We start from the raw sequence: 21507 nt of genomic DNA on the forward strand, positions 1-21507 counted from the left end.
ATTATTTACCTTTAAGCTCCAGGGTTCAAAATCTCCCCCAAAAGTAAAAGTGCAGTCATGAGTACAGCGTCAAGATAGAGTAAGGGGTGTAGTAACCTATATACATTCAGTCCAGTAATTAGTTTAATGAAGATATTGATCATTAACTTCTTTACATAAATAGTTGTAATGATTCTCCTTAATATGACCATCCATCGTTCTTTCAATAACCTCATACAAGACCGCAGTGACCATGCCAAAAAAGACCAAGAGTTGAGCATTTTTAGCAGGGTTTGCCCACAGGATTAGGTTTGAGCTTCTAAATCTAGCAACAAGCAAAAAGAAACCTATTTCATGCAAGGTAATTTCAACCCACCGTGTGCTGAATCTTCATTGGTAAATGATCTCCCAGATTGCAAAACGTGTTCATTTATCAAAGTGTTAGTCCAACCATAACTCATATCTCAGTCATGGATGAAATCTGGAAGGCTGAGATGCCCACTGGGGTCTCCAGTGGTAACAGTTCCATAGTTCCTCACCCTGCTGCGGGCTCTTGGAGCCTCTCTCTGATTTTGTATTCTCTTTATTGAAAAAAAAAAAAAAAAGTAAAAATAGATTTCATATCCAAAAGGGAGGCTAAGAATCCCTTGTGGTGGTCATGATGGTTCAGCTGATCTGAGAAATCAGAGAGATATGATCACGGAAGTGCTAGAGTGGTCAAAAGAAGTTAGGGAGTGATCAACCTTACCAGTTTCCACTAACCAAAACATTTGGATACCATAAGAAATAGAAAAGCAGATCCTCCACCAACTGTCAATGGAAACCCTCAGGAATTACCCATTCCCTTTATCACAAGTTCTAACTCAAATTGTATGATCTTCCTAAGCTTTCATTTTCTGTAGTTTCCAACTGTCCTAGGAACCCTCGTGAATTACCCATTCCCTTATCACAAGTTCGAATCCAAAATGTATGATCTTCCTTTCTATAGTTTCCGTCAAAATATAGAATGCTTTAAAGCCATAGAAAAGATGAAAAGATCCCTTGAGTCCCTTGTGGTGGTCATGATCTACCTTACCAGTTTCCACCAACCAAAACATTTGGATACCATAAGAAATAGAAAAGCAGATCCTCCACCAACTGTCAATGGAAACCCTCAGGAATTACCAATTCCCTTATCACAAGTTCTATCTCAAATTGCATGATCTTCCTAAGCTTTCATTTTCTGTAGTTTCCAACTGTCCTAGGAACCCTCATGAATTACCCATTCCCTTATCACAAGTTCGAATCCAAAATGTATGATCTTCCTTTCTATAGTTTCCGTCAAAATATAGAATGCTTTAAAGCCATAGAAAAGATGAAAAGATCCCTTGAGTCCCTTGTGGTGGTCATGATGGTTGAGCAAATCTGAGAAATCAGACATATTTTGGAAGTGCTAGAGAGGTCAAAAGAAGTCAGGGAGTGATCCACCTTACCAGTTCCAAATAAAACATCTGGATACTATAAGCCATAGAAAAGCAGATCCTCCACCAACTGTCAACTTAATCCTCAAGAATAACCCATTCCCTTATTACAAGTTTGAATCCAAAACGTATGATCTTCCTTTCTATAGTTTCCATCAAAATATAGAATGCTTTAAAGCCAAAGAAAAGATCCATTGAGTCCCTTGTGGTGGTCATGATCTACCTTACCAGTTTCCACCAACCAAAACATTTGGATACCATAAGAAATAGAAAAGCAGATCCTCCACCAACTGTCAATGGAAACCCTCAGGAATTACCCATTCTCTTTATCACGTTCTAACTCAAATTTTATGATCTTCCTAAGCTTTCATTTTCTGTAGTTTCCAACTAACTGTCCTAGGAACCCTCAAGAATTACCCATTCCCTTATCACAAGTTCGAATCCAAAATGTATAATCTTCCTTTCTATAGTTTCTGTCAAAATATAGAATGCTTTAAAGCCATAGAAAAGATGAAAAGATCCCTTGAGTATCTTGTGGTGGTCATGATCTACCTTACCAGTTTCCACCAACCAAAACATTTGGACACCATAAGAAATAGAAAAGCAGATCCCCCACCAACTGTCAATGGAAACCCTCAGGAATTACCCATTCTCTTTATCACGTTCTAACTCAAATTTTATGATCTTCCTAAGCTTTCATTTTCTGTAGTTTCCAACTAACTGTCCTAGGAACCCTCAAGAATTACCCATTCCCTTATCACAAGTTCGAATCCAAAATGTATAATCTTCCTTTCTATAGTTTCTGTCAAAATATAGAATGCTTTAAAGCCATAGAAAAGATGAAAAGATCCCTTGAGTATCTTGTGGTGGTCATGATCTACCTTACCAGTTTCCACCAACCAAAACATTTGGACACCATAAGAAATAGAAAAGCAGATCCTCCACCAACTGTCAATGGAAACCCTCAAGAAATTACCCATTCTCTTTATCACAAGTTCTAACTCAAATTTTATGATCTTCCTAAGCTTTCATTTTCTGTAGTTTCCAACTGTCCTAGGAACCCTCAAGAATTACCCATTCCCTTATTACAAGTTCAAATCCAAAATGTATGATCTTCCTTTCTATAGTTTCCGCCAAAATATAGAATGCTTTAAAGCCATAGAAAAGATGAAAAGATCCCTTGAGTCCCTTGTGGTGGTCATGATGGTTGAGCAAATCTGAGAAATCAGAGATATTTCGGAAGTGCTAGAGAGGTCAAAAGAAGTCAGGGAGTGATCTACCTTACCAGTTCCAACTGAAACATTTGGATACTATAAGCCATAGAAAAGCAGATCCTCCACCAACTGTCAACAGAACCCTCATGAATAACCCATTCCCTTATTGCAAGTTCTAATCCAAAATGTATGATCTTCCAAAACTTTCATTTTCTGTAGTTTCCACAAAAATATCAGGACACTTTAGGCGCTTTTCCACTGCATGAAACCGAACGATTCGGCTCGCTTTTGCGCTTTTCCACTGCATGGTACCGCATGGTACGGTGTTGGAACAGTTCTACTATAAGCCATAGAAAAGCAGATCCTCCACCAACTGTCAACAGAACCCTCAAGAATAACCCATTCCCTTATCACAAGTTCGAATCCAAAATGTACGATCTTCCAAAACTTTCATTTTCAGTAGTTTCCACAAAAATATCAGGACACTTTAGGCGCTTTTCCACTACATGGAACCGAACGGTACGGCTCGTTTAAACAGTACCACCTCGGTTGTGGTTCCAAGAGGGCCGTACCGATACCATATCCCACAATCCTTTGCATGCAGCCTTGACTGTTTGTCACTAATAGCCACTGATTGGTCAGAGAATCGTTGTTATCCCACCCACTTACTACTTTAGTGGAAAAGCAAACCGTATCAAACCGTACCGAACCGTTCCAACACCGTACCATGCCGTACCATGCAGTGGAAAACCAAACCGAGCCAAGCAGGGCCGAGCCGGTACTTGCAGTGGAAAAGTGCCAATAAAGCCACAGAAAATCAGATCTTCCACTTACTGTCCAGAACCTACACCGTTTATAATCACAAGTTATATAATTTACCTACGTTTCTATTGTACAGAAACATCTCAGCTTGCTTTAGATGTCAAAGCCTTTGCTAAGGATTTATGTCCAACCACCATGACTTTGAAGGCCCCAATCCTAACTGTCATTCTTCCTCTGGAGCTCTTTTTTATATGAAGTGTAGAGATCTTAGTTTCTTTTTCAAACCTTTGAAGGTTTTGCTAAGAATGTATATCCAGTTACTGTGCTTGTTACTCCACTCTTGTAGACTGAACATCTAAGGTGCTTGTGGAACTAGCACAAAGGCCAATGATAATCTGGGTGATCCATCACATACTTGATCCATCCATACGCAATCAATTACGATTTACCCAACTTTTCCTTCACAACAAACTTTCAGCCACATAGGCTGCCTTTTATCAACCACTTCAATCCATTTTTTTTATCTTATATCACGTTAACGCTTCCAATGACCTTACTTCATTCATTGGCTTGTCCAATAGGTGGAGTCCATGTATTCTATCTTTCTATTGCCACTAAATCTCACTCCTAAATGGATCACATTGCAACATAGTTTGAAGCAGAATTTACACATGACATCATGTCGTTTTCATGCCCTGTGCTTCAGGTAACCAAGTAACAGATTGCAAGTTCTTTGGGTCAGTCACCAGATCTTTTTTTTTTTCATATTCATGTTGATGGTTAAAAAGAAAAAAAAATTCTAGAACTTTTTCGAAGCGTTACTTGGAAATATAAGTGCTAAGTACACGAGAGTAAGGAGAAGTCAGGTTGCCGACTAAGAAAGCATTGGGGGAAGTCACATTTTCTCCTATGATGTCTGCATGCAGAGCTCACGTCAACAAAACGGCTAGCACACGTGCACGATGGTTTGGGCGTTAGGGAGAAAGAATACTGTATTAATGTGGCTGACCCCGCCACGCTCATCAAATCATAATGCTTTCCATTTTCCTCGCAGAGGTTTTTAAAAATAAAAAAAAAGCCAGTGAACATCTTTGAATGCTCCAGTCGAACCAAAGAACCAGAAAGCTCTTGGCGCGTTCCTTGTGCCGTTTTTCATCATGATCGCCATCTTTAAGTGTCTCCAGTTAAACAGTCCCAGCGGTTGTTAGGAGTCCACTCTGTCGGGCTGAGTAACGAACTTTAGAGGCATCAGACCATGCCGGTTTCCAAGGCCACACTGCAGGCGGTCAGAGTGTGCGTCGTACATAAAGTTGAGGTCCGGCTGTTTCGGCTCTGTGTGATGGCATACGGGGTTCACCTGTCTGGTTGGAAAAAAAATAAAAAATAGTAAGCAAAATGAGGGTTGATTTAGGAAAACGAGATCTTTAGAGGAATTTCTACTTTTGTTTCCTAGGTCAAATTTTTGTATGCTCAACCTACAGCTAGACTGAGGGTTAAAAACCAGGTAAAGGACCCTTTTCCTATGTAGGGTGGCACATGGTGGGGGTTTCCACTTTCCCCCCTGCTCTTTGCCATTGCCATAGAGCTCTTAGCAGCCAGAACTCAGCTATCAGAGGCTGTACAGCTTTTGTCCTGGAGGAAAAAACCTCTTTATATGCTGGTGATATGCAGGGCCAGGACAAGGGGTGGGCAGAAGGAGTGGCTGCCCTAGGCACTGTGGCATCATGTAAGGTGGGGGGGGGGTACCACAAGGGGATTAGAGGGGGGTATTTGTATGGGAGGGGAAAGTTGGAGGGTGGCAGAGGATAAGAAAAGGAGGGTAAATTATGAGGGGTGCTGGAATGATGATTTAGGGGGATTAGTGTTGGAAGGGGGAATGGGGAAAGGTGGATTGGATATGGAAGAGGGGGGGGGATTGTGCTAGGAGGGATGATTGGGGATGATTCGTGCTAGTAGGGGAAATTGGGGGTAGAGGAGGAATTTGTGCTGGGAGGGGGGAATGGGAGTAGGGGGGGGGGGATTTCTGTTTGGAGGGGAAATTTGAGGGGTTGTGGATTTATGCTAGGAGGGGAATTTTTTTTTTTTTTTGGGGGGGGGGGATTTGGCGAAAGGGAGAATCTGAGCTTGGAGAGGGAATGGGGGAAGAGGATTTGTGCTAGGGGGATTTGGGGTGTTTCTGCTAGAAGAGGTTATATGTATGGAGGGGGGGGGGGATTGTGCTAGGAGGGATGATTGGGGATGATTCATGCTAATAGTGGAAATTGGGGGGAGAGGAGGAATTTGTGCGGGGAGGGGGGGATGGGAGTAGGGTTGGGGATTTGTGTTTATAGGGGAAATTTGAGGGGTTGAGGATTTATGCTAGGAGGGGAATTTTTTTTTGGAGGGGGGGGATTTGGCGAAAGGGAGAATCTGAGCTTGGAGGGGGAATGGGGGAAGAGAATTTGTGCTAGGGGGGATTTGGGGGGTTTCTGCTAGAAGAGGTTATATGTATGGAGGGGGGGATTGTGATTGGAGGGATGATTCGTGCTAGTAGGGGAAATTGGGGGGAGAGGAGGAATTTGTGCGGGGAGGGGGGAATGGGAGTAGGGGGTTGAGGATTTATGCTAGGAGGGGAATTTTTTTTTTGGGGGGGGGGGATTTGGTGAAAGGGAGAATCTGAGCTTGGAGGGGGAATGGGGGAAGAGAATTTGTGCTAGGGGGGATTTGGGGGGTTTCTGCTAGAAGAGGTTATATGTATGGAGGGGGGGGGTTGTGCTAGGAGGGATAATTGGGGATGATTGGTGCTAGTAGGGGAAATTGGGGGTGGGGGGATTCGTGCTAGGAGGGGGGATTTGTGCTTGGAGGGGAAATTTGAGGGGTTGAGAATTTATGCCAGGAGGGGCGATTTTTTTTGGGGGGGGGGATTTGGGGAAAGGGAGAATCTGAGCTTGGAGGGGGGGAATGGGGGAAGAGGATTTGTGTACAGGGGGATTTGGGGGTTTCTGCTAGAAGAGGTTATATGTATGGAGGGGGGGATTGTGCTAGGAGGGATAATTGGAGATGATTGGTGCTAGTAGGGGAAATTGTGGGTGGGGGGATTTGTGCTAGGAGGGGGGATTTGTGCTTGGAGGGGAAATTTGAGGGGTTGAGAATTTATGCCAGGAGGGGCGATTTTTTTTTGGGGGGGGGGGGATTTGGGGAAAGGGAGAATCTGAGCTTGGAGGGGGGGAATGGGGGAAGAGGATTTGTGTACAGGGGGATTTGGGGGTTTCTGCTAGAAGAGGTTATATGTATCGAGGGGGGGATTGTGCTAGGAGGGATAATTGGGGATGATTCGTGCTAGTAGGGGAAATTGGGGGGGGGATTTATGCTAGGAGGGGGGGATGGGAGTAGGGGGGGGCATTTGTTCTTGGAGGGGAAATTTGAGGGGTAAAGGATTTGTGCTAGGAGGGGTGATTTTCTTTTTTTTTTTGGGGGGGGGGGATTTGGCGAGAGGGAGAATTTGAGCTTGGAGGGGGAATGGGCAAAGATTTGTTCTGGCAGGGGCAGATTTGAACTGGGGGAAGGGGGATTTATGCTTAGGGGGTAAGCATGCAGATTAGTGCTCATTTTTTTTTCTGTGGGGGGGGGGGGGTTTTGCTGACACTTAATGCTCATGGGGGGAGGGGGTGGGGTCGCAGATTGGTATGTTTGCCCCGGGCTCTAGATAACCATGTCCCAGCACTGGGGATATTCTGGTTATTTCTCATTTTGGGAGTTTTTCTGGTTTCAAGGTGAACTGGGGCAAATCTATTATAACCACTTGCCGACCAGACTTTTTTCTGGCACTTAGTTTAAATCAGTATGTTTTGCTAAAAAAAAAATTTGTGTTAGCATTTGCGCAGCGGTTTTGCAAACACAATTTTATTTTTAGAAAAAATACACTTTAATGAATTAAAAAAAAAAAAAACAATATATACCTCCATTTTGGAAAATGTAAAAGATGAAGTTACGCCAAGTAAATAGATACCGAACATGTCACCCTTTAGAACTGCGCAAACGACAGGACTTAAAAATCTTCATAGATTAGATTTTTAGCGGTTATCAGTTTAGAGTTACAGAGGTCTAGCGTTAGAATTATTGCTCTCGCTTAAACGTTCGCAGCGATACCTCACATGTGTGATGCAAACACCGTTAATATATGCGTGCGCAACTTGCGTATGCGTTCGTTTCTGCACGCCAGCAGGGAGAGATGAGGGGACTTTTTTTTTTTTCTTATTTATTATACTTTTTATTTTTACACTGCCCCTTTATTCATTTTTTTTTTCTATAATCACTTTATTTTCTATTACAAGGAATTTCAACATCTATCTAATAGAAATAAGAATGGCAGATCCTTTTTATGGGGATATTTGGGGTCCCAAATCTTTACCTTTAACCACTTGCCGACTGAGTACGGTAATAGTACTGCGGCAAAGTGGTTCGTTATCGTCTGACGACGTAGTATTAACGTCGTCAGACACTCCCCCTTCTGGGCGGCGCTTGCGCGCCGCCGGAGGCTCGCTCCCGCTGTTTTCATTCACAGCGGGAGTCGGGCCAGGGGAGGAGCAGCGGCGATAGCTGGACATCCGATCTGTCCATGACTCACTCAGTCACCTCTCCCCCCCCACACGTCAGTAAGCAACAGGCATACATTAACCCCTCCCTCTCCAATAAAATTAACCCCTTCCCTGCCAGTGTCATTTTTACAGTAACAGTGCATATATATAGCACTGATTACTGCAGTAATGTCACTGGTACCCCCAAAAGTGTCAAAAATGTCAGTCAAGGGTCCGATCTGTCCGCCGCAATGTCGCAGTCCCGCAAAAAAAATCGCAGATCGCCGCCATTACGCGTTAAAAAAAAAAAACACCAAAAATGACAGAAATCTTTCCCTTAGTTAGTAAACGCAATAACTTTTGCACAAACCAATCAAAATACGCTTATTGTGATTCTTTTTACCAAACATAGGTAGCAGAAAACAAATTGGCCAAAAATTTTTTAAAAAATTGGTTTTTACATCTTTTTTGGGGGGAATTTCATAATAAAAAATGTTAAAAACATTGTTATTTTTTCAAAATAAACGCTCTTTTTTTGTTTATAGCGCAAAAAGTAAAAATCGCACAGGTGATCAAATACCACCAAAAGAAAGCTCTGTTTGTGGGAAAAAAAGGACGTAAATTTCGTTTGGGTACGGCGTCGCACGACCGCGTAATTGTCAGTTGAAGTCGCACAGCGCCGAATCGCAAAAAGTGGCCTGGACGGAAGACAGCAAAATCCTCCGGTGGTAAAGTGGTTAAAAGCAAAAGATGAAAAAAAAAAAAAAACAGATTGGGCAAAAAACCTCCATAGATGACACAAACGACCTAGAAGATGAGGGACCTTTCTTTTCTTTTCTGCTAAAAAGCTCATTGCTTAAAGCCCCGTACACACGTGCAGATTGTCGGCAGAAAAGCTTCGGCCGGCGAACGATCGGCCGATTTTCGGCGTGTTAGTATGATGCTTCCGACAGCCGACAGCGCACTTTCGGCCGAAAAGAATCTGTTGTGCAAGCATTAAAATTTTTGTATGCCGTCACCAGAACGGCCGATTGTTTGCAAGTCAATACAGAATTCGGCCGACAGACAGCAGATTTGCAAGACTGGGCATGCTCAGAAAAGAAAAAACACAGGGAAAGTTAACCATCACATGACATCACTTCTGCAGTCGGCTGTAGTCGGCGGACAAAATTCTTGTGCAGTCTTTTGCACTTTTCAACAGACACGACAGCCCGGGGACAAAAGACAGCCGATCGTTCGGCCGACGATCGGTACGTGTGTGCGGGGGTTTACAATGGAAAAATCCAGACCCTCCTTGTTTTCACAGGTGGATTCCTTTGGTAACTACGGCCTTACCAATGTATAATTTGCCCCATATTGCTAGAGGTTGTCCACATAAATTTAGGAAAATCTGGCCTAGCTGGATGACTGCTGTGTCAGGGGATATTGAGGTTTAAATCTGTTGCTTGTAAACTATATTACCAAAAGTATTGGGACGCCTGCCTTTACACGCACATGAACTTTAATGGCATCCCAGTCTTAAGCCCCGTACACATGCACCGATTGTCGGCCGAACGATCGGCCGTCTTTTGTCCAGTGTTGTTTGTTGGTTGAAATGTGCTCTAGACTTGCACTGGACTTTTGTTGGCCGACAGAAACCAACTTCAGAAGTGATGTCATGTGATGGTTTACTTTCCGTGTGTTTTTTCTTCTCTGAGCATGCCCAGTCTTGCTCATCTGACTGTTGTCGGCCGAAATCTGTACTGACTGAGGAACAATCGGCCGTTGTGTTGACGGCCAACAAAAATTTTATAGCATGCACACCAGATTTTGTTTGGCTGAAAAGTCGCAGTCGGTTGTCGGAAGCATCATACTAACAAGCCGACAATCGGCCGATCGGACGTTGGCCGAATATTTACGGCTTACAATCGCTACGTGTGTACGAGGCATTAGTCTGTAGGGTTCAATATTGAGTTGGCCCACCCTTTGCAGCTATAACAGCTTCAACTCTTCTGGGAAGGCTGTCCACAAGGTTTAGGAGTGTCTATGGGAATGTTTGACCATTCTTCCAGAAGCGCATTAGTGAGGCCAGGCGCTAATATTGGAAGAGAAGGCCTGGCTCGCAGTCTCCACTGTAATTCATCCCAAAGGTGTTCTGCTGGGTTGAGGTCAGGACTCTGTGCAGGCCAGTCAAGTTCCTCCACCCCAAACTCGCTCATCCATGTCTTTATGGTCCTTGCTTTGTGCATTGGTGTGCAGTCATGTTGGAACAGGAAGGGGCCATCCCCAAACTGTTCCCACAAAGTTGGGAGCATGAAACTGTCCAAAATGTGTTGGTATGCTGACGCCCTAAACCCTCGTACACACGATCAGATTATCGGATGAATTTTCTTTATTTTTTGTTGCATGCTAATCTCATATGGAAAGTGAAGAGGTTACTTTCATAAGAAAATTCAGCTTCAGAAGTGATGTCATGTGTTGAATATTGTTTTGTACGTATGTGTTCTTTAGTTTCTGAGCATGCCTAGTCTTGCTCTTATGATTTTTTTCGGATGAAAACTCTACTAATTAACTGATGATTGGACATTGCGTTCCCATACGATAAAAAATGTTTAGCCTGCACGTCCAGTTTTTGTCGCCTGAAAATTCGGCTGTCGAAACCACTATACTAAAATCGGCAGATCGTTCGTCGCCTTTAGGGTTCCCTTCACTGGAACTAAGGGGCCAAACCCAACCCTTGAAAATCAACCCCACACCGTAATCCCCCCTCCACCAAATGACTTGGACCCATAGTACCGCCTAGAGACAATAGTGCAAATTTTGCTTTTTTTTTTTTTTTTTTTACCCTACTTAAAACACAGTGACACTAATACTAATTAAAAAAAAAAAATATCCTGTCAAAAAAAAAAAAATACTGACCAGGACCTTGACCTTTGACCCGGACCTTAACCCAAACATTAACCTTGGCACTGACCTACAGTAGATCAAACCTTGATCTATTTTTTTTTTTTATTATTATTATTATTATTACTTATTTATTTTTATTTTTTTTTACACATTCTTTTTTTTCTCTCTAAGGAGAGAGAGAGAGATACGAAGTATCTCTCTCCTCCATTCACAGAGACAATAGTGCAAATTTTGCTTTTTTTTTTTTATCCTACTTAAAACACAGTGACACTGATACTAATTTAAAAAAATATATATCCTGTCGAAAAAAAAATACTGACCAGGACCTTGACCTTTGACCCGGACCTTAACCCAAACATTAACCTTGGCACTGACCTACAGTAGATCAAACCTTGATCTATTTATTATTTTTTATTTTTATTTTTTATATTATTATTATTATTATTATTACTTATTTATTTTTATTTATTTTACACATACTTTTTTTTCTCTGTAAGGAGAGAGAGAGATACTAAGAATCTCTCTCCTCCATTCACAGAGACAGAAAGCCTGGGGGCGGGCTTCGCAGTGAATAATCAATGTGGTAGCCAATCAGAGGCTATCACAGCGATCAGGTGACCAAGAATTGGATGTCCCGATCATTAGTACGGGGCCTGGGACTGCGCTGTGCGGAGCACTCCCAGAACAAAGGGAGATACAAAAATATGTGGCTCCACAGAAAAAAGCCCAGTCCAGTGGGCCTGCATATTTGCGTACAGTTAGGGGATAAGGTAAAATTAAAATAAAATTACCTTTACCTGCAGGACCCAGCAGAAATCTGTGGCACATCTCTGCATGTGTGGGTGGTTTTCCACGCATGCGCAGACACCCTAAGATCCTGTGCTCCTGATGACATCGCACGTAGATGACGAAACGCACTAGGCGGGGCTTCCGGTGACGTCACTTCCGCATGTTGGATCTCATGCTGGAACGCAAATCAGCATTCCTAGTTTCATTTTCTTTAGTCTGAGACAGGTTTGGAAGTCTTGCAGCACATCTTCACGTGCGCAGAATCCGGAATTATTTTGGGACATAATTAGGGGGGGTTATGTGAAACATGGCGCCATTTCACAGCCCCCCACCCTTAACTACTTGCTGACCACCTAAAGTACATTTACTGTGGCAGGGCAGCTCTATTGACGTATCTGTACGTCATTTCATGCAATAGCCACTAGTGGATGCCGGAGGTGCGATCGCGCACTAATTGGACAGACAATCAGCAGGTCCGTAGGCCCGATGTCCGCCGGCCACCCGCGATCCTTCCCAAGAGAGGCAGAGCGGCGATCTGCCTATGTAAACAAGTAATTAGTTAGTAGGGAAGACAGAGATCCATGTTCCTGCTTAGCGTCAGAGCATCACCACACAGTTAGCAAGCACTCCCTAGGCACACATTTAACCCTTTGATCGCCCCTGATGTTAACCTCTTCCCTGCCAGTGCATATTTTTAACACTGATCACTGTATTTGTGCCAAAAGTGTCGAACACCTCCGATCGCTCGGTTCTGACAGCTCCCTGAGCAGAGAGCTGCTGACTGTCAATCACCGTTCTCTGCTCTGCTCCCTCCTTGCTCATTGGAGCTCTGAGCTGTAGAGGGGGTGGGAGCAGTCGGCTCAGGCTTTCAGCGGCTTGCTGAGAGGCTGAGCCGGGTGTCGGTCATGGGAGTCGGTGTTGGTGTCATGGGAGTTCTAACAGCTCCCTGAGCAGAGAGCTGCTGACTGTCAATCGCCGCTCTCTGCTCCCTCCTTGCTCATTAGAACGCTGAGATGTGGAGGGGTGAGAGCAGCTGGCTCAGGCTCTCAGCGGCTTGCTGACAGGCTGAGCCGTATGTCGGTCCAGAGATCTGGTGGATTCCGACTCCGTGGTCGCGATGACACAGTGCCTAGACCTGACGCCAGCAGAGAGTGGACTTCAGCCCAATCTCTGCTGAAAACAGGTCACAGGAGTGCATATCAAACTTGACTCCTGTGATCCATAGGAGATGTACAGCCAAGCTTTAAGAAGGTAAAACCTGAATTGTGAGGTGAGTCTGTTGATTTTTGAACTTGGTGTAGCTGTATGTGGCTCTACCTGCACAGCTGCATCCTCCATTCACAGATTCATTCACACAGATCAGTGAATGAAAGTCTACAATACACTTATTACAGTGATTGGCAGTGCCATCTAGTGGCCATAATGTGGTGTTTTTCGTGGCTGGGGTATTTCAGAAGAAATACAGCATTATGGCCACTAGATGGAGCTGACAATCATAGGAAATCACTAAACTAAGCTAAATACAGTCAGAATTTTCCCCGGCTCAGCAAATGCTTGTTATATTTCTCCATTAAATTTTTTTTTTGTTAAAAGACCTGTGAAAAGTCAACTTTTTAAGGCCCTGCTTGGCTGCTTACCGAATATTCTGGGAAGATGGTGAGAGGGACACAGCTCCAGCTTCTGATCCTGCCATGGCCTCCTTCTCCGAGGCTGCTTCTCCCCAGAGCCCTGCGCTCACAGTCTGTGCAACCATCTGGAACATCGACTTATCCAGGCTGAGCCAGCCCGAGGGCAACCTGCGGCAAAGGGAAGAACCAAGCTGCATCATAAAATATTCATGCCTCTTCAAGGACAGATCGCAAACCTACTGCTACCTTGGGGGTCTTCTAATAGAAAAGAGCGTGAGACAATATACAGGGTAGAAATAACTGAAATAGAGCATGGAATGGATAACGTGCAGGTTCCCTGCATTGTACAATGACAATTCCATGGTAGCTGTGTGATTTTACTTCTCCCCAGAGATATAGAAAGTGTAAAGGTTTGCATTGTCTCCCCGTCATTATATGGGCTTCCTTTCAAAGGCATACTGGTGGATTGGCTGCCTTCCAACTAAATGGTCTTTGTGTGCTTGTATTAGGGATCATTCACAGGCCTTCCCACATGGAAGAAAAATATATTTAAAATATATTTAAAAAATATATATTTTTTTCCCAAATATATTGGAAATATATTTGAAATGCTACAATTTTGGCCATATTCAATATATTTCTAAATTTTTTTTCCCTAAATATATTGGAAATATATTTTTCTTCCATATGGGTTGCCTCCCCTCTGAAAAGTGATCCACGGTGAATCACTTTTCAGAGGCATTTGACAGCTGGTGAGGAGGTGATATATTGCCTCCTCACCACCCGATTTATCCCTGTAATTGCAAGGTGGTTGTGGCGCAGCCCTGTGGGCTTGCATGGGTCAATTTCAGCAGCCACAATGTCCACCAAATGCAACATGAGGTCGGAGGGGTAGTAAAACTGTGGCTCAACCGCTTGGTTTTATTGCCCCCTAGCGGAGCATGTGAATGAACCCTTACTGTCAAATAGTATGAGCTTCTCTATGGTAAAGTGTGGTATGGGTGGATCAGAGTTAGCTAGTACTGCACTACTGCTATGTTAGAGTTATAATACTAGTAGGGTTGCACCAATATGTTTTTTTATTGCCGATAACGAATTGCCGATATTTTGCGATGTGATTTGTGTCAATACAAAAAAATTGGCGCAAATCGCACTGCAAAGAATCGCATACAATTTCCCCCACTGCTCCTGTGTGTGTATAAAGAAAGGGGAAAGCGCCATCTAGTGGGCAGTTTATTAAAAATGTTAGAGCTCACAATACATATCTGGCCAAATGCAAAAACTTCATAGGTGTCCCGGTCCCGCCGATGATAGCAAATCATGACCGCTGGAGGTGCTCACAGGGCTTGGAGGAGAAGTTCAGGGACCCCTGTGGGTATAGGGCAAAAGTGATGTCAGCTTGGGGGTCGGGCCGCTTCTACATCTCCTCCAGCCCTGTAAACACCTCCAGCGGCCGTGATTTGCTATTATCGGCGGACAATGCAGAGCTCTAACATTTTTAATAATTTGCCCACTAGATGGCTCTTTTCCCTTTCTATATACACACACAGGAGCAGTGGGGAAAATCAGACAGAAATCGCTCCACATTCCTGCTAAAATCGCATGCGATTGTTTGCAGTGTGATATGCGCCAATTAATTTTGTATGGACGCAAACTGCACTGCAAAGTATCGGTTCTGGTATCAGCAGTGCTGTATCCTGGCCTAGGCCAACAAGGCCCAGGCTAGGGCGGCAGTTTGCAGGGGGGCGGCAAAAAAGCTGCCCCCGCCTCCACCTGAGACTCTGCTGGCCACTGGTTACTAGAGCCGCCTGGCGTCTAGTAACCAGTGACGTTGCGACTCCTTGCCTCTGCCCATAATTCAAAGCAGAGGAGGAGGGTTTAACTTCCTCCTGCTCGCGCTTGGTGCTCGTGGGGCCCAAACTAACTGCCAAGTTGAGCCCCTTGTCACAGAGAGGGCACAGGAGGGACTGCAGGCAGGGCTAGGGGGTCTCTCACCCCCTCTCTCTCTTCCAGCCCTCCCTCACCCCCCCCCCCTCACTCAACCCCCCTTTACCAAGCCCTCTCTCTCTCTTACCCCTCTCTCACCCCCTCTCTCTCTCTCCCACCCCCCTCTCGCTCTCTCCCGCCCCCTCTCTCTCCCACCCCCCTCTCCCTCTCTATCTCCCACCCCCCTCTCTCTCTCTCCCACCCCCCCCTTCTCTCTCACCACCCTCTCATTCTCTCACCATCTTTTCTCTCTCCCACCCCCCTCTCCCTCTCTCACCTCTCTCTCTCTCCCACCCCCTCTCACTCTCTCACCCCCCCTCACCCTCTCTCTCTCTCATCCCCCCTCTCTTTCACTCACCCCCACTCTCGTGAGATCTCAGGGGTTCATGCTGGGACTTGTAGTCCTTCAATTTTGGTATCCATTAAACAGAAAGGGGGGATAAATTTACCTAGGAGGGGGGCGCCCAATTTAACTCTTGCCTAGGGTAGCACAAAATCAAAATACACCACTGGGTATCGGGAACATTTGCGTGAGTAATGATACTTGGGCAAAAGCTTTGTATCGGTGCATCCCTAAATACTAGTTTGCAACTGGCATAAGGGGATATTCCAACATAGGTCTTTATGGAACAGATACTGAGGTGGATTACTCAATATCCTCTGTATATTGCTGGACTCAGATCTATAATAAAGTGCATGTCTTGGCAAATAACAACCAAAAAAACATATTCAGTACTTCTCTGCAATACATGTTCTTTTATCATGTTTTATCCCTTTAAAAATGCTGCAGAAAATCAACTGCCAGGAATTTAATGTGCTCCAAAGTGAGCTAAAAACTTGTCAGGCATGCCGAGTTCCTACCTGATTAACTACAGATAAGTAGGAGTGTCAGGACTTGGATCACCTGCTGGTGGCACTCTGGTTCCCTGGGTGGAGAATTATAATTCCAATGTCCACCAGCAGGTGTCTCCCAGCAGCCAACAGATCCCAGTAATCAGTTTCCACCTGATACTGGCTGCTTGGAGGGTAGCTAAGCTCTCCCCTACTAGTGCCTCTCACACCTGCCTTGTATCCTGTACCCTGCTGCCTCTTATCTCGTCTTTTTGTTCCTGATCCCAGGCCTGGTCCCTATTTTAAAGCATAGTTTCTGAGGGAGACAGCGCTGGAGATAAGATTTCAAAAAGTAGAAGAAAGTTGGAACGTGGTGACTGATCCTCAATACTTGTTATATTATATCTTCGACTTACTATTAAGGCATTACAGAGATGCTAATGAGTCTCAGCCAATAGGACCTTTGTCAGGACCTGAATCGGCTGCTGGCCGCACTGTGGTTCCCAGAGGGGAATTTTTTAGTTCCAGTGTCCACCAGCGGTGTCTCCCAGCAGACCCCAGTAATCGGTTTACACCTGATCCTGGCTGCTTGGAGGGTAGTTAGGCTCTCCCCTACTAGTGCCTCTCACACCTGCCCTGCATCCTGTTACCTGCTGCCTCTTAATTCGTCTTTTTATTCCTGATCCCAGGCCTAGTCCTTATTTTAAAGCATAGTTCCTGAGGAGACAGTGCTGGAGATAAGATTTCAAAAAGTAGAAGAAAGTTGGCACGTGGTGACTGATCCTCAATACTTGTTATATTATATCTTCAGTTTATCATTAAGTCATTACAGAGATGCTAACGAGTCTCAGCCAATAGGACCTTTGTCAGGACCTGAGTCCGCTGCTGGTGGCACTGTGCTTCCCAGAGGGGAAGTTTGTAGTTCTGGTGTCCACCAGCGGGTGTCTCCCAGCAGCCAGCAGATCCCAGTAATCAGTTTCTACCTGATACTGGCTGCTTGGAGGGTAGTTAGGCTCTCCCCTACTAATGCCTCTCACACCTGCCCTGCATCCTGTAGCCTGCTGCCTCTTATCTCCTCTTTTTGTTCCTGATCCCAGTCCTGGTCCCCCCTTTCCATCTGCTCCCTGCATCTCTAGTTTACCTTGTTAATCTGTGTTCCCTATTTTGTATACTATATATTGTATATAGTTAGTTTATTAGCTAGGCTTATGTCACGTAATTTAGGTAGTTAGGTATTTGTCACTTGGTTGTTGGTTCACTTGTCTCTTTAGGTTTGCTGTGCATTTTGTTTGCTGGTGTTTGGGTGAATTTTGTTTCATAGTAAATAAATCTCACTGAAAACATACACAGTCTGGTCCCAGTTACCTGAGAGTAGCCATGCAGATTTGTCAATTTCTGCCGCTGATTCCTGATAAGGAGTGTTCTGTAGTCCAGCAGGAGAGAATGTGTACATATGGTGTGCTCTGGTGCGTTGGCTTCATAACTTTTTTTTCAGTTGTGTGTGCAAATTTTCCCTGTATTTATGTAATAAATTAATTCCTATGATTGTTAGCTCCATCTAGTGGCCAAAATGCAATATTGTTTTCTGAAATTCCCCAAAGAGAAAATATACTGCATTTTGGCCACTAGATTGAGCTGTCAATCATACAAGTTATTCTATTATAGAAAATACTAGGAAAAGTCACTCAGCCAGCACAAATGTATGTGACATTCGTCCAACAAATGTTTTATAAATGGACCCCTAAGTCTCAGTTATGCTGCTTGACAGGTATGGAATGTTCACAGGAACCAGTTACATTAGAGCTCATTTTTTCAGTGCATAAGAAAGAACCTTATTGTTGCAAACAGTTCTTCGCTTTGGTGTTCTGACAGTTGATGCACAATATCAGATAACCATAACTTTTTGATTTTACCTGTTTGTCTGCTTGGCTTCCCCTAAGGGTTTCCTGGCTTCACCCAGAGGTTTTCTGGCTTCACCCAGAGGTTTCCTGGATCCAAACAAGTGTCCCCATTTCCTGACTGGACTGCCCTGAATGTTCTCTTTTGCTGCCTCTTGTCTGTTGGGCAGAGAGTCATTTTGGGAGCTCTGGCTTTCCTTCTCTTGCCCATGTTTAAGTTCATTGAGCACCGACTCGGGAGGACTCCCCATCCAGGACTTTTTCTCTTCCTTATGACTGTCCTCCACTGTGTCTTTCTTTGATGGCTTCTCCTCTGCCATTCCTTCCACAATAGGACAGGCCTCGGCTCCTTCAACCACTCCCTCTCTGGGTGGTGGTACTTTTTTAGGAGTTCCACCATTTCCTGGTCTTCGCCTATCTTGGCGTGTGAACCTGGTAGTGTCAGAGGAGTTCTCGATGTAGACTTGGGAGCTCTGCATCAGTTGGTACCACCATCCAGCTTGTTTGTCTCTTTTTATCTCTATGGCGTTCTCTTTCTTTTGCTCTTCACTAATCTCTACAGAGGCAGCTCCTTCTCCTGTGGGCCTCTCGGTATCAAAGGACTCTAAGGATGTCTTCTCAAGGCTTTTCCTTTCCTGGTTCCCTTGCTCTTCCTCTTCACGGCTTCTCATAAGCTGGAGGGTAGAGTGAACGGACTGGAGAAGGTCCTGCTTCACGCGGAGCATCTCCTTCTTTTGCTGCTGCTCTCTGCTCATCTGGACAAGGTGGTGCTCAAACAAGAGGTCCAGGTCAAAGGGTAAAAGAGAAAGAGGCTGCAGGAGAAGCAGGAGCTCTTCAAACAGCGGCTGGCAAACACCATGAGACACGGATAAGAAGCCAACCGGGTCATAGTGAGCCCAGATAATGTCTGAGGAGAAAAAAGATAGTCATTAACTTTGAGTAGGACAATCCCTGATCTCACAGTGTAGGGGAGGGAAGGAAGGAGAAAGGGAAGGAATGTACAAAGGAGACAAGGAAGGTAAGAGGGAGAGAAGGAAGAGGTAAAGAAGAGTGGAATAAAGGATAGAAAGCAGGAAAGATAAGGAATAAACATAGGAGGTAAAGTTAGAGAGAATGGAATTCGGAAAGGAAGGAAGGATGGATGGAAGGGAGAAATGAAGGAAGGACAGAAGGAGGGAGAAGTAAGGAATGAACAAATGAAATAAAGGTAAAGTGAGCGGTATGAAGAATGGAAGGAAGGAAGGAAGGAAGGAAGGAAGGAAGGAAGGAAGGAAGGAAGGAAGAAAAAATAAAAGGAAGGCTATATATGGAGGGAGGGAGGAAGGAAAAGGGAGGGAGGGAGAAAAAAAGAAAGCAAAGGAAAAGAAAGGAAAGGAAAGAAAAAAAAAAGAAGGAAAAGGAGGAAGGGAAGGATGGAAGGGAGGGAAGGAAAGAAAGGAGGAAGGGAAGGATGGAAGGGAGGGACGGAAAGGGAAGAATGGAAGGGAGGAAGGTTATTTTCTGAAAGGGAATTTTTCACTTCCATAACATGCTTAAATGGAATTAGATTTAGAAAAAGAAACATTAGGGAAATTATGTTTAAAGCCAAAGTCTAGGTAGGATTTTTATAGAATAGTTATCATGGTCCAGTTTGGATCAACGTAGGAATGTATACTTCATACCTAACCGATTCCCTATATAAGCATCAAATCATTGTAATAGTCGCAGCTGCTACAGTGATAGTTTGACAGAACCAACCCACACTGTGATTGAGGGTTCCCGTCAGTATACCACTTCCTCCAGTCTTGAACATAGATATCAGATATTATAGCCGCATAACATACAAGACTAGCCGACAACTTAGCTTGTATGAGATCTGGAACTGTTTATTGAACAAACTCAGACAGAATACAGTATCTCACAAAAGTGAGTACACCCCTCACATTTTTGTAACTATATTATTCTATCTTTTCATGTGACAACACTGAAGAAATGACACTTTGCTACAATATAAAATAGTGAACATACAGCTTGTATAACAGTGTAAGTTTTCTGCCCCCTCAAAATAACTCAACACACAGCCATTAATGTCTAAACCGCTGGCAACAAAAGTGAGTACACCCATAAGTTAAAATGTCCAAATTGGGCCCAATTAGCCATTTTCCCTTCCCGGTGTCATGTGACTCGTTAGTGTTATAAGGTCTCAGGTGTGAATGGGGAGTAGGTGTGTTAAATTTGGTGTTATCGCTCTCATTCTCTCATACTGGTCACTGGAAGTTCAACATGGCACCTCATGGTAAAGAACTCTCTGAGGATCTGAAAAAAAGAGTTGTTGCTCTACATAAAGGTGGCCTAGGTTATAATAAGATTGCAAAGACCATGAAACTGAGCTGCAGCATGGTGGCCAAGACCATACAGCGGTTTAACAGGACAGGTTCCACTGAGAACAGGCCTCGCCATGGTCGACCAAAGAAGTTGAGTGCACGTGCTCAGCATCATATCCAGAGGTTGTCTTTGGGAAATTGACGTATGAGTGCTGCCAGCATTGCTGCAGAGGTTGAAGGGGTGGAGGGGTCAGCCTGTCAGTGCACAGACCATACGCCGCACACTGCATCAAATTGGTCTGCAAGGCTGTCGTCCCAGAAGGAAGCCTCTTCTAAAGATGATGCACAAGAAAGCCCGCAAACAGTTTGCTGAAAACAAGCAGACTAAAGACATGGATTACTGGAACCATGTCCTGTGGTCTGATGAGACCAAGATAAACTTATTTGGTTCAGATGGTGTCAAGCGTGTGTGGCGGCAATCAGGTGAGGAGTACAAAGACAAGTGTGTCTTGCCTACAGTAAAGCATGGTGGTGGGAGTGTCATGGTCTGGGGCTGCATAAGTGCTGCCGGCACCGGGGAGCTACAGGTCATTGAGGGAACCATGAATGCCAACATATACTGTGACCCACTAAAGCAAGGTATGATCCCCTCCCTTCGAAGACTGGGCCTCAGGGCAGTATTCCAACATGATAACGACCCCAAACACACCTCCAAGATAACCACTGCCTTGCTAAAGAAGCTGAGGGTAAAGGTGATGATTTGGCCAAGCATGTATCCAGACCTAAACCCTATTGAGCATCTGTGGGGCATCCTCAAACGCAAGGTCTCTAACATCCACCAGCTCCGTGATGTCGTCATGGAGGGGTGGAAGTGGACTCCAATGGCAACCTGTGAAGCTCTGGTGAACTCCATGCCAAAGAGGGTTAAGGTAGTGCTGGAAAATAATGGTGACCACACAAATATTCACACTTTCGGCCCAATTTGGTCATTGTCACTTAGGGGTGTACTCACTTTTGTTGCCAGCGGTTTAGACATTAATGGCTGTGTGTTGAGTTATTTTGAGGGGACAACAAATTTACACTGTTATACAAGCTGTACACTCACTACTTTACATTGTAGCAAAGTGTCATTTCTTCAGTGTTGTCACATGAAAAAATATAATAAAATATTTACAAAAATGTGAGGAGTCTACTCCCTTTTGTGAGATCCTGTAT

The 21507-nt window shown here is 44.3% G+C and overlaps 1 protein-coding gene across 4 annotated transcripts in view; it reads right to left on the minus strand.

Annotated features, from left to right (window-relative positions):
* Nucleotides 1-825: 825 nt before the first annotated feature.
* RUSC2 (RUN and SH3 domain containing 2) overlaps nucleotides 826-21507 on the minus strand; it is a 132700-nt gene continuing 112018 nt past the window's right edge. For 3 of the 4 annotated variants that reach the window (XM_082257558.1, XM_082257555.1, XM_082257557.1), the window contains 4 exons: nucleotides 18005-18896; nucleotides 13284-13442; nucleotides 3533-4776; nucleotides 826-865 (listed from right to left, as the gene is read on the minus strand). In XM_082257558.1, the coding sequence (XP_082113684.1) occupies nucleotides 4620-4776; nucleotides 13284-13442; nucleotides 18005-18896 (1208 nt within the window). In that variant the 3' untranslated portion in view covers nucleotides 826-865; nucleotides 3533-4619. Of the gene's footprint in view, nucleotides 866-3059; nucleotides 3101-3532; nucleotides 4777-13283; nucleotides 13443-18004; nucleotides 18897-21507 lie in introns of those variants that run through there. The other variant, XM_082257556.1, reaches the window with a different exon arrangement.

The sequence above is a fragment of the Pelophylax lessonae genome (assembly GCF_965119305.1).
Source record: "Pelophylax lessonae genome assembly, chromosome: 1".
NCBI classification, from domain to species: Eukaryota; Metazoa; Chordata; class Amphibia; order Anura; family Ranidae; genus Pelophylax; species Pelophylax lessonae.